At 55.2% G+C, this 13,400-nt stretch overlaps 1 protein-coding gene across 1 annotated transcript in view; it reads right to left on the bottom strand.

Annotated features, from left to right (window-relative positions):
* Positions 1–1,497: 1,497 nt before the first annotated feature.
* Positions 1,498–13,400, bottom strand: part of ITIH5 (inter-alpha-trypsin inhibitor heavy chain 5) — a 72,452-nt gene continuing 60,549 nt past the window's right edge. The window contains exons 9-14 of the mRNA XM_044227904.1: positions 11,400–11,709; positions 8,438–8,946; positions 6,918–6,971; positions 4,952–5,068; positions 3,483–3,860; positions 1,498–2,499 (exon numbers count right to left, since the gene is read on the bottom strand). Coding sequence (XP_044083839.1) covers positions 2,219–2,499; positions 3,483–3,860; positions 4,952–5,068; positions 6,918–6,971; positions 8,438–8,946; positions 11,400–11,709 — 1,649 coding nt within the window. The 3' untranslated portion in view covers positions 1,498–2,218. The remainder of the gene's footprint in view (positions 2,500–3,482; positions 3,861–4,951; positions 5,069–6,917; positions 6,972–8,437; positions 8,947–11,399; positions 11,710–13,400) is intronic.

Below are 13,400 nucleotides of genomic sequence, written 5' to 3'. Positions count from 1 at the left end.
GCTCAGGTCATGATCCCAGGGTCCTGGGATCGAGCCCCGCGTCGGGCTCTCTGCTCAGCAGGGAGCCTGCTTCCTCCTCCCTCTCTCTCTGCCTGCCTCTCTGCCTACTTGTGATCTCTATCTGTCAAATAAAATAAATAAAATCTTAAAAAAAAAAAAAGAGAAGACGAAGAGGAGGAAAAAGAAAAGTGGGATTTGTCTGAAGTAAAAACATTAGAATAAAAGCTCAACTGTGATACTCAAAAACCATTTTTCCCCTAGAGGAGGAGGGGGAGGGGTACCTCACAGGAGTATTCTCTGCTCTCAGGAAGCAGCGGTAACAGGTGTTGTGTAGTAAGGGTCCTCCCTACAGTCTTTTTTTCTTTCTTGAGGAAACTCCATGCCCAGTGTGGGGCTTGAACTCACAACCTTGAGATCAAGCACCGCAGGCTCTCTCCTGGCAGCCCTGGGGCCCAGGTTGGACTGGGGGTGCCCCCTGAGGCCTTCGGACAGGCTGGGCCATCTGGGCTGGTGCCTTCGCCGCGCTGGCATGAGGACAGGCCGCCGAGTCTGGGAAGACGGGAGCCCCAGAACCCAGAGCGGGCTGGGTAGGACCCACTGGGGGCCCGAAGTGGGGCGAGAGCGGGTCTCTGAGACAGAATCAAAAAGCTTCCCCTGCCCCCATAACCTCCCGAAGCCGCCTGGTCTGCTAGGAACATGTGGATGTCATTTTGCTGCTCAAATGCTCCCCTTGGGAGGGCGAACACGATAAACAATTTTCCGAGCTCCGAGTCCTCTCCAAGTGCTAAGGAGGCTTCCACATCGCGTGAGAAGCGCGCTCTGGAGTCGCTCCCGACAGGAAGAAACCCCATGCGAGGCCGGCACCAAAGCTTTGATTCAAATCAGCCTCACATTCCTGTAGTCGTTTCTGACCCCAATCCTCACCGTGTGCGTCCCAACTGCGCGCCTCACCCAGCAAGGACCAGGCGCTGCTGAACCTTGGGGGCCCCGAGACAACCCAACGGCAAGAGCAAGAACTGGCGAGGAGGACAGGGCAGTGGGGGCCCCCAATGCCACCCTCGGCCCCGCTTCCCCTGGGTAGGGTGACAGGCTTGGCACGGGGCCCCACTGGAAGAAGGGTGTCACTCCCTGACCTCTGTAGTCCTGGCCACTGATTTTAACCTCTGCCTCGTGGCAGCAGATGGCTCCTCCGAGTTCTGGAACCAAAGTGCCCCCTCTCGCATGGTCCACGGGCTTTACCTCTCCGAGACGCGTGCAGGCCTCTGGGCCGTGAGTCCACCCCGCCTTCTGGAAGCCCGTTCCTGGGAGGAGGCTGACGCCACACTCCGGGCTGCCACCGTCTCCCATGCCCCGCCTGCGAGAGCCTATCTGTCACCTCCCCGAGGACCGCTAGCAAGCAAGGCCAGAACTATGACAACGAGGGGAGGGTGCCAAGTTGGAGAGAGCGGGCTGGCTCTCCAACCCAGACAGGCCAGTGAAAAACAGCCACGCGGGTAGTCCTGTTTATTAGCTTTACTGGAATAAATAGAAGCACGCCCATCAGCACTGCCCAGTGGTTTACAAAGCCCGTCAGACACCGGTATCTGGGATGCAGATCTTCTACTTCCAACCAAATTTTTCTTTTTAAAATGAAAACTCACTTTCAAAGGCAAGATATCACAGCAGGAGAAAATCCTCTCCGAAGAAAAGGCTTAATTGTTTAGAGTGATCAAATCTATGAGCTATTTGCCTGCCCGTGGCCAGGGCCCCATGAGAGGCCCCCCTGAGGCTACACATCTGGAGAAGACAGTGGTTCTAAGAGGAGGGATTCCTAAGCACCAGCACACGGCGAGAAGCAGAGTGCCCGGCCTTGGCCATCTCCACGGAGAAAGGAAGCTTTGTGGCAGATGTGCCGTCATCAGTTACGACAGGCGACAAGACAGACAAGCCGGTTGCCATGAGACGCAGGGTGACCTTTTCCCCTTGGGGCCACCATCTTTCTCTGTGGGATGGAGGGAAGGTGGAGGCAGGAGGAGGAAGTGGGAGGAGATGACAGTTCCGCTTCCAAAGCCTGACTCTACCCTTCCCTCAGGCAGACCCCGGCCCCCACAACGCTAGCGGAAGGTCACGGTGGCAGCTCGCTGCCAAGACACGAGGATGCGCAAGTGACAGGAAGCACGCCGCGGGGTCCCCGAAGACCACTTCCCTGTCACGCACTCATGCGTCCCGGCCGCCGGCGTCAGAGTCCGCTGGAGGGTCTCGGGCCAAAGGACGTCTGTGCGTCAAAAGGATGGCTGGCCAGGTAGTCTCGGTACTCCCCGTCGATCAGTTTGGCCGCGTTACTCCTGGCAAACCAGCAGTCCACCTGCTCCTCCCCGTTGTAGATTTTCCGCTGTTTCCAGACCACCGGGACCTGGTGTCCTCTCACCTTCAGGACGGTCTCCGCCGGCTCGCCTGCCTTCGGGAACGGAGGGCGGGAGGGCTCCGCTGTGAGCCTGGCGTCCCGGCTCAGGAACTGACCTGGGGGGACACGAGAGACCATCGGGTCTGAGCCAAGCGCGGGCAGCCCTGCGGCGAAATAGCTCGTGCCAGTGTCGGGGCAGCCAGGGCGCGGGGCTACCTGCGGGCGGGGGACGGACGCGCCCAGAGGCGGGTGCACCTGACCGCCCTCACGGGCCGCGCTCTCCAGCAGACTCACACCTGTCCACCTGTTTGCGGGGTGCGGACGGGGGAGTCCTAGGCTGGGCTCGCTGCCTGGAAGCTGGAAGCTGGCCGCTAACACTGGAAAGCTGCCTATCGACTCATCTAGACAAGTGACCACCGTCTCCGCGTGAGCTGGGAGAGAGCATGGGCCCGACAGGGAAGGAGGCTGGGGTCTTCCCTCTCCTCCAGGCCACAGCCCCGCTCCCAGACTGAGTCTTCGGTGGGTGTGGAAAGCCGTCAGTTCGGCGGTTCCTGATCCGCACCCCCAGAATTCGGTGGGTCAAGCGAGGGCACGGCTAAGGCTGCAGGAATCCCGGCCCACGTCTGGGCGAGGCGGCTCCTGCTTGGCAGTCAAGTGGGACAGAAACACGTCCAGCTCGAGTGCCAGGAAATCCTGCTTTCTAAACGGGGCCCTGGCGGCAGCTCACCCTTTGCTTTTGGCCAAGAGGCCCACATGGGCCTGCGCGTCGAAAACAGCCAGAGAGGCCGGCCTACTGCTCAGGGCAGGGCGGGGGACACGCGCCCAGGGCTGGGCTGGGGACTGCCCTTGACGGTATCTCCTTCCCCCGAGTCAGGAGCCAGACCTCAAGAGGGTGACCCCCGAAGTCTTCGCTCACTTTTCCAGAAGGCCAGTGAGAATTAGCGGATGCAGCCCCTTCCCGTTCTAGAAAGTCACCAGGGAGCGAGGCCTGGCACCTCATGACTGCACTGCTCAGGCGAGCTAACCGTGCTGGCCACAGCAGCCCCACGCGGGGAAGCTGGCTTCTGGGCTCGGCGCCAGCGTGAGAGCGGCTGCCTACCTAACAGTCCGTGGCAGTTGCCAGAGAGGCCTTTGCTGTTGGCGATGTAGAAACCCAGGTGGTTTCGCTGGTAGGGCGCCGGCTTTTTGTACAGGTGAATGAGGATGACGAAGGCGATGCTGCCCTGGATGGTGACGGTGACGTTGGCGTTCGCGGACACAGACACCTCCAGCCCCCGACTCCCCGCCACGGCGCTCTGGTTGCAGGGGAGGACCAGCCTCTCCCCACCGTCCAAGATGACTCTGCTGGGTGTGATCTCCAGGTAAGACCTCTCCGGCTTGTTGACCAGGATGGTGATGGTGCGGAAGTAGGTGCGCTGCTTCTTGTGGCCGCTTGGGGGCGCCGGGGCCCCAATCAGCTCTCCGTTCACCGTCACACCTGGAAGGCAGAGGGGACGAAGGCAGTGGTTAGGGCACCGTCTGACCCGCGGGAAGGGGCCACTTGGTCCCGGTGGATGAGTGAAGGCACGCATGCGTGAAGGTGTGAGAGACGCCGTCCGCTTGTTATCCATACGCTGGACCCAAGGAAGCAAGGTGTAGGCTTGTCCTCCCCGGGGCAAGGGGAAGGGGGCAGGGAGGAAAAATCGCAGCCTGAACAGAAGCCAAGTACGGCACCCTCAGGGCGCCAGGATTCTCTGGCTGTTTCCCATCCCGGATGCCATCCTGATCACAAAGACGCCAGGAACAGCCCCTAGGAAAGTGGGCGCCTCCGGTGGTGGGGGGAGGGGGTACAGTCAGGCCCCCATCTCCCTGCTGAGCCTAAGTTAGGACAAGTTGAGATTTAGGTCAAAAGCTAGGAGGAAGCCTTGCAAGAGAACAAGGTAGAACAGGAGCCCTGGGACCACACCTGCCATAACTGCGTCACACGTCACCTGGCCTTTAAGAAAGGCATCCTCCTGGAACCGAGAACAGCCACACGGCCTTCCCTCGGGCACTGCTACCTGCGTGTGGCTTGAGGGCTGTGCATATACTGACCCCTTTCAGCCAGTCCTTCCACAGACTGCAGGGGTCAGAGCCCTGTCCACCTCCGAGTTCCGTGCACACAGAGCTGGGGGCTTCACATCTGCACTTGCAGAGGAACCACGAGGGCTGGTTTTAGGGCTCCAGCCGTCCCACCGTGATGGTTTTGGAATGGAGAGACGTGGTAACAACAACAGATCCTGAATCTCTACAGCCCCTGGGCATTTACAAAACGACTTCGCATCTGTTACGGAATTTGGCCTTTGCAGTAGCCTGGTGCCTGGCAGAGCAAATACCACGGCCTCCGGGTTACAAGGCTCAAGTCCGAGCAGGGCTTCCTGTGTTTGTCTTCCTGACTCCAAGCCCCAAGGTCGACTTCCTTTAATGAAGCACTCACAGTCCTCAGTGAGTGTCTGTGATGTACCCCCTTATCCTCGTGGCCGTCCGTCTCAAGAACAGAGGAGGGCAGTCCTACCTTCATTACCCTTGCCCAGAGGTCACAGAACGTACCAGAGTCCGCGTGATCAGAGACGAGCCTCAGGATGTCCCCCGGCTGCCCATCGATGTTGAAGCAGACGGTGAGCTTGCTCAGGGGGAAATCCACGACAAAATGGGGATCTCCATCCACTGCAAGACCAGCAGGCAAAACCAGGAGAGAGCGAGAGAGACAAGACATTTATGGGGTGCCTTCTGTGTGTACACACTCCCTTCTCCTGGCTCATGCACTGTTTATTTCACCCGTCACTGATCCTCGACGTCCAAGTGAGGAAGGTGCCCGGGGCTGAAGCGACACACCAGCGTTACATGGTGTGTGAGGTGCGTCCGTGAACTCGGTTCCCCTACACCCAGACATGATCCTGTCACCACACTTCAGCCACCGAAAATCATTTCCTGTCTCCTCCGGCCACCCCAGGCAGGAGATGTGGATGCGAACCCTCCCTGTCCAGTCACCAGAGCGCCACGGGGTCAGTCCCTGTGTGACAGTGGCCACCAGCAAACCCGACCGAGAGCGGTGACCATGAGGGGTTCAGAGACACTGGGGGTTAGGGAGGATGGTCGGCGGTGGCCGTGGAAGTCCTGCCTCTCGGGCACTTGGACCTCAACGCTCTCAGAGTTTTGCCCACAGAGGAGACCAAAGCCCGTGGCCCGTCTCTGGTGCTTGTGCGTTCCCCTCATTTTCGCCTCTAGTCAGCGCGAACAGCCTTGCCTCTTACTGCACGGACAAATAATTCCCGACCGTTTACACCAACTGTCTCCCCTCACAAGACTGGAGAGTTAGCTTCTGTCTGATTTTTATGCCAAACACGGCGTGTTTCTGAACACCTTTCTGTGTTCCGTGCACATGCACGTACACAAGCCTGGATAGGGTCAGTCTTTTCAAGTCACAAGCAAATTAATGTCCTCAGTGCAACTGCTAAAAAAACAAAACCCCTTCCTGTTCCTAGCATGACTCAGAAAGGCCTAGGAAAGAAGCAGGCTGATCTCTTGGGGACGCGCCTCCAGCACCCCATGATAGACAAATACAAGATTCTGGTCTTTTGTAGATGAGGGAAGAAAGCAATAAAAAGACACCCCTAGGAGACCAAAGTCCTGGTCCATGTGTTTGGTACCCTGTAGGTATGGCTGTGACTGCGTGACCGTTCTTTGAGAGTTTCTTGTGGTCACACCACAACATTTCTACTCAAATCATCCAAATCCTTTCACCAGGAAGGATGCTGCTTGTTTCAAAAAGGGGAGGGGATGTCTGGAGCTCCTTACTCCACGCAGCATCCAAGAGGAAAGCTTCCTCGAATACCACAAAGCATGTGCGTGTTCAAAAGAGTTGTGCTTGCCCCGTCAGGGACCGCGTGCGTCCTCTCCGCCTGGCTATCTCCAGAACGCTCCTGGCACGTCGAGCGCATCAGCAGCTAGGCAGCAAGAGACTTAGGAAGGAAGGCGTGTACACTTCAAGACTAAAACCCCACCTTTGTGTTGCTGTTCCATCTGGACGCTTATTATAATCCCGGGAAGCTGGCCAAAGAAACTTTATGGTATTCCTATTTGTCTTTCCCTTCTATAGCCGAAGCTCAACATAATAATAATAATAATAATAATAATAATAAACTGCACATCACAGATACTTGTACCACCGTGAGCCGAAGCACGTATATATCACATCTCTGAAAAAAGGAACTTCTAAACTCAGCCATGATGCAAACGGGCGTCTGCTGCCCGTCTGTCCTGCTGTCAGCCCGGCCAGGCTCCCTGGGGAGGCGGCCACAGTGTTTACGGTTTCCTGGCCGCCCTGGTTCTCAGGACTGCCTCCTGTCGATGCCTTTTGCGGAAAAACCGTGGGTCCTGGATTTTATTGCCAGTTAAATATTTGTCTGTACAGTAAGAGGCAAGGCTGGGCATTTTAATGCCAGGGAACTCTGGGCCCTCCATCTGGAAAACACCTCAGCCCTCAAGTGACACACAACCACATTTTTTTCTTTACCTGAGGTTTTGGAGACTTTAATTCTTGGGCTGAAGGGTTTCTGGAGAGCAGGTCCTAGAAAGAGGAGAAGCCCGCTGTTACCATGAGGGAGAAAGAGATGAGAGGCACAGGCATAAGGTTTGGGGTGAGTAAAATACAACTTTCAAACGCAGTTGTGCTCGGTTAAAAACCTCTCCTGTTTAAAGAAGGAGCTTGGCCACACAACACACAAGTGAAGGAGAACCATGGGAAGACGTGGTTATTTTACTCTTCTATAAATCAGATTGTATTCTTCCGGTCTAGGGTTTCTGCTTGTACAGGAAGGGAAGGCGCTGTCATACGTAATGAACAGTTACGGAATCTAGGGTCGGGCAGAGTTGTTTCATGGGTGCGGAGTCTCATGTTTGCAAGATGAAAAAAGTTCTGAAAGATCTGTGAATATACTTCATAATACTGAGCTGTACACTCAAAAATGGTTAAGATGGTGAATTTTATGTTATTTTTCACAGTTTAACATTTCCAAGACACTAGCTTTGTACCAAAGACTCTAACACACCGAACCCTTGTAACGGCCCTTCAGAGAAATCATTAGTATCCACGTTTTATAGACCAGGAAACAAGTCCAGAGACATTCAGACACCTGCCCCGAGCCACACAGCGGAAAGAGCTGTGCTTACATCCTACCCTTACGCTCGTTCTACCACACCCAGGGACTGCTCAGAGTTTAGAGTGGGAGGAATAAACGAGACAGCCTTTGTAGGCTCTGGGTCCCTGTCCGTTCCCTTTCTTTAGGAGATATGACCTTGGCAGGAATTTAATAAAAATGTCAAAATGTAAAAAAACACACTGTTTGCCACAAGCGGTTATTACTGAGGTTATAAGGCTCTGCTTGGGCGGACGCCTTGCGCTCTCCTTTTCCTCCACTTGTGGTGCTGATTTCCCCCAACAAAACAGCACAAGCCTGGAAAGGATGGTTTCTGCTTAGATTCTGCGTGATGAGCACAAAAAGGATGAAGTCTGTCGAGAATCCGCCACTTTGGTGTTCACATACGTGGTCAGGACAAGACGAACCCAGAGTCGGAGGGGAAGACCTTCTCCCCTTCCAGGAGGCAGGGGTGCGAGCGAAGGAGGCAGGACCCCCTTGGAGGCTGTGTGTTTGCCAGGGACGCGGCTCATCTCTAGATGGCCCCCGCACCCTACTTCCCCACCCCCACACAACCATCCCCGCCCCCCCAGCTTTGGGAACCTGCACACCCGGCTGGTACGAGGCAGAGCTCTGAGGGACTCACCGAGGCCGGAGGACACTGAAACGTTGGGCTTTGTTCTTGCCCGGAGCCTCCCGTACTGCCCCCCATGGGGTAGGCCCCTGACCCTGACGATTTACCCATCAACTGACTTTCCCCAGGACATTTCTGGGAGGAATGCCCCGTTTCCGACTTTCTTCAGAGCTCTGACCCCTGCGGCCCCACAAACACAGCAGTGTCGCCCTCCCTCAGGGGACAGTGGCTGGAGCTGGCGGGGGGACCCCCACCCCTGCTCACCTGGCTGCGGGGGGGCGCCCCGCAGGCTCTGCATCACGGCCTCGGGGCCCACGGCGGCCTCCGGCGTCTCGGCGGGCGCCGCTGCCCTCCGCAAGTTCAAGGCGGTGAGCGGGGTGAGGAAGCGGTAGGCCAGGGCCAGGGCCTGAGCCTGCTGCCTCAGGCGCTCCTTCTCCTGCGCGTCGCGGCTGTGGCGCCAGGAGCTCAGCAGCTCCTTCACCGTCAGGTAGCTCCAGAGCCGCTCCACGTGGTTGGGGTCCCCCGCGCCGCCCCCCACCCTCTGGGGCTCCACGGGCACGTCTGTCTTCAGGATGACGAACTTCTTGCTGTTGCTGGCCGTGACCTCCACGTGCAGCTGACCCGCCTTGCTGTCGGCCAGCTTCCCCGCGATGACGATCTCCGAGCCGTTGAAGTAGTTGGGGAACAGGGTCCTGGTGGCCTGTTCCACCATGGCCGGCGGATAATCCACGCGGATGTCGGAGAGGAGAGGCGTCCTGATCTCATCGTAGAACCTGTGGCGGAACGACAGAGGGACAGAGTCAGGGCCCATGGTGGCCACGGCAGGATGGGTCCTACCTGCCAGGGACCAAGGTCTTCGAGGCCCCTCACGTCAACACTGCCCAGCAGAACACTTCACAGCACAGCAGTGGCTTGAACACCACTGGTGACAGAGAACTCACTACCACACAGGCTTCCCTCCTTTCAGCAGCTCCCACGAGAAGGGGGAGCCCCCGGGAGTAGATCACACCTTCCTTCCTCCAGTTTCCAAGCACTGAACTCTCCTGCTTCCAGAGCAACGCTGCGTGAGGAGTCTAATCTACCCTCAATGTTCAGATGCTTGAAAAACACCGGCATTTAAACGTCTCAGACCCTGCTGTGAACTCCTTGAAATCTCTGTGTGCCGCCCGGCCAACCCCCGCCCACTCTGCTTCCTGAACTATTCTTCATATGACACGGACTCAAGCATCCCCAGCTGAGCGGCCTCTCGGTAACTTTCCTAGGTACATAACCACGTTTCTCAAAGGGCCTCATAAAACACGTTCCTTCGAACCAAACACATTTCCAGGTGCGCTTAAGCCCATTACCCTTGAGGAATCTCATCTTGACCCTGAGGTTAGGCTTGCGTGTAACGCCTCATTTGCTCACTTTAGCTTTTCTCCTGGTTGTTCCAAGGTTGCTTTCTGCTGAGTAAGGGGACCACCAAAATCCCCCTTCCAAAGATCTAGACAACACAGGCTGTGGAAACCAGCTTAGCCCCTTCCTGGCTGTGTGTCTTGGGGCGTGTAATGTAGCCTCTCGGAACTTCGGGTTCCTCCTCTCTAAAGTTGGAATGTTGAAGCAACCGCTCCTTCTTCCCTTCTTTCCCGAGTTCTACCCACCAGCTGTCAACTACATCTCTTAGCCTCTACTCGGGCCAAATATGGCCACATTCTCACCGACGGAGTGTGAGCAGAAGTGAGTAGAAGTGAGATGAACAACTTCTGCAATGCTTGCTTGAAAAAAAAAAAAATGGCTTCTTAATCTGGTTTTTCTTTCCCCCTCTTTGGGGCTAGAATTTACAAATGATAGGGACCTAATTTCAACCCTGCAGCTAAAGACGACACCTGAGGGGGGAAGAGCCACCAAAGGGAAGGAACAGGACTCTCTGAGCAACTTCCTGAGCGGAGTCCAGTGTGTCCAGATAATACGGGAGAGGGTCATCTGGTGGCAACTTTGCTTGGATGCTACTACCCCACTCCCAGGCTGTGAGGCTTGCCTGAGACAACAGATGTAGGAAAGCCTAGTGCATCGTGAGTTCTCGCTAGCTGTTGGCTATCGATGATGGTTTCGGAAATACAGCAGGGCAGCTGGTATGTTTCACGGTCATTGCTTCTGTTTTTGAGAGCATTATTAAATCTTAATATATAATGCACTACGTTCTCCCTCTTTATATATAGTTTTGAGTAATTTTGAAAATGTGGGAAGCAAATCTTTTTATTTAGAGCACCTGGGTGGCTCAGTCAGCTAAGCATCTGCCTTTAGCTCAGGTCATGATCCCAGGGTCCTGGGATGGAGTCCCACATCGGGCTCCCTGCTCAGTGGGGAGTCCGCTTTTCCCTCTCCCTTTCCCCCTGTTCATGCTGTCTCTCTCTCTCTCTTTCAAATAAATAAATAAAATCTTAAAAAAAGAAAAAAGAAAAAGAAATCTGACCAAAACGCTGCGGGAGCGGGGAGAATGGTGACGAGCCCCATACCAAGGACCCACCTTTACTGCCCACTTCGGAGACCTCCAATTAGGGTTAGCATTAATGAATATTCCTTGAATATGGCTACCAGACAGCTGCGAATCTACCCAAACCTCACTTTTCCTTTTAAATATCTACTGATCTGCTGTAAGGAAGACCCAAGCTCATCACGTGGAACGGAGAGTCAGCGCGTGCTCGAGTCAGCGGCGAGGTCACGCTTGTTTTTGGCAAATGACAGCTGCGGGAAGGCTCCAAATGGAGACAGAAAACCTAAGAACTAGTTTCTTCTCTGCCTCAAAACAGTAAGAGAATCAGCGGCCAGTGTTACCCAGTACACAAAATGGAGACAGCGCCTCTCCTACGTGCGCTTCAGGGGGAATTAGAGCAAGCACTAGCCAGCATGCCGGTAAATACACCCGATGTGTCGAGAAGACAGTTGCGACCGCAGGAGCTAGCGGACCCCCCAGCATGCAGCAGCCGTCCTGCCAATACTTCTCACGGGTTTTTCTCATTCAGTTCCGTGGACCGACCACAACCCTCACTTTACAGATGACGATGCCGAGCAAGACTGGCTTCCGCTTTGCCTAAAGTCACAAAGCAGCGCCCAGAATCTGAGCCCGACGGACCTGGGTTAAGCATCCCTTAGGACATCTCCCAGCGTAGTGAGCTATGACCCCACAACCCTCCTCCCCCTCCTGAGAGCCCGAGTCCCCCTGCGTGGAGAAGACGGACGTACAGACCCGATGAGCTGTGAGCCCGCGTCGTCCTCCTCAAGGACACGCCGTGTGAGGCCACAGTTCTCCAGCGACAGCTTCTCCAGCAGCATGAAGTCCACGTCGTTCCCGATGCCGATGGTGAAGATGCAGACTTGGCCTCGGGCCGCCTCCTTGGTGTTGTTGAGAATCTTGAGGGTGTGGGTCTCCCCGACGGTGGGTTTCCCATCGGTCAGGAAGACGACGAGGGACACGCTGCGGTCTTCGATGTCGTTGTGGGCCACATAGTCGTTGAGCAGCTTGATGCCCCTCTGCAGGGCCCCATTGATGTCTGTGCCTGGGGGACACCACAAGGCGCCCGCTCAAGCCCGTGTGCCCATATTCTTCCCCTGGGCGCATGGGCTTGGCCGTGTGTCACCCGCCACAATTCGAGCAGGAGAACGTGAGTGGGAAAGAAGTCACCTGCACCTATGGGGTGACACCAGCCTAGCAGACACTTCCAAGGGGTTGCTAAATGAATGAGAATGGCCCGGAATTATCCCAGGGTATGTGCCTTCTCCTGAACGAACCCCTTCACTTAGACATCTTCGATACCTTTGCAATGGTGGTTCCTATGCCTTTTCTGGGAATAGCTTTGCAAAGGGCAGGAAGGTACAGGCACAGGAATCTGGAGGGAGTGCAAGTCCCAGGGGGAAAGAAAAGGCACTCACTTTAGGTACACGCTTACTTTTAGTAAGTTTATAAAGCTGTATACCCATCACCACGATCCATCACCCTGTCCGGAGTGATTTTTAACCAGCCACAAAATGTACCGTGTCTGAGTAAACCAGGTAATTTCTCCCCATTGTTTCACACTCTCCAGAATTTCTGGCTAAAAAAATAAAAAGGCATGGCTAGGTCTGTGCGAACACACTGATAATTCTGAGATGCACACTGAGTTTGAACGTCAGGAAAAGTTACAGCTAAAACAGTAACGTTTCTTTGGGCTCATTAACTTGCCTTTCTGAATGTCCAGCCTAGATGCACATGACCTCTGGATGTGTGAACCTGGACAAAAAGGCAGGTCTTTATTTTCCCTTTAAATGAGAACTTGGCAGTGGTGCCAAATATTTATTCTACTTTAAGGCCAGGGAAAGCCCAGGGGAAGGGACCGACTTAGCTTTCTTAGTTCCAGACACCGAGGCGCAGCAGGGTGTGGATCACACCTATGCAAAGCCAGGATGTGTCCCCAGCTCTTAAGAACAGGAAAGTGCCCTCCACAGGGAGACGCCGCACAGAGCCGCCAGGCCACCCTGCAGAGAGTCCCTCCCCACCCCCAGTGAACAGAGGACCCCAGTGCACCAGCAAGAGGGTCTGCTTGGGTGAAGATGGCCACGTCTCACTCTGAAAGAGGACTGCCCGTGTGCCGGCCATTGTTTTAAGCACTTCAGGTATTTTAACTGATTTTATCCTCATCACAGTCCCAGTACTGTCTACAACTGAGTTGCGTAAACTTGGGTACAGACACAGCCAATGGCTCGTAGATGGTGGGGCTGGCTTCAGATCCAGACAGTCTGGCTTCAGAACCTATGCGCCAACCCTACCGTTCCGCTTCTCTGAGAGGAACGAACAGACTGACTTTCTGTTCACCTGGAGAGCTTGGGGTGCTGAAATGCGGAGATGAAAATAAAGGAAACTAATAAGGTTTCTAAGGTGTGGATTCCAAAATGACATAATGCACTCAGCTGTTCCCTAAAGCTTTATCCCCATGCCCTCTGCCAACACACACACACACGCGCGCGCGCACACACACGCACACACCCCGTTACTAATAGTGAGGAGTGCTGCTGAAGTGCATTCAGTTCAACAAATACTCGTTGAGCACGAGCTATACACGTCAGGACCTGCGCTGGGAACCACGGGCCATACAAAGATGAAGAGTTTCCTCCCTCAAGGACCTGTCTTACCCCTACTTCCTCCCGTATTATTACACCCAATCTATCTCTCTCATCACCAGTAAATCGGTTCCTAGACCACACTGTTGTGGAG

This window comes from Neovison vison, chromosome 12 (genome assembly GCF_020171115.1).
Source record: "Neovison vison isolate M4711 chromosome 12, ASM_NN_V1, whole genome shotgun sequence".
Lineage (NCBI taxonomy): Eukaryota > Metazoa > Chordata > Mammalia > Carnivora > Mustelidae > Neogale > Neogale vison.
This window is presented reverse-complemented; position numbering and strand designations above follow the sequence as displayed.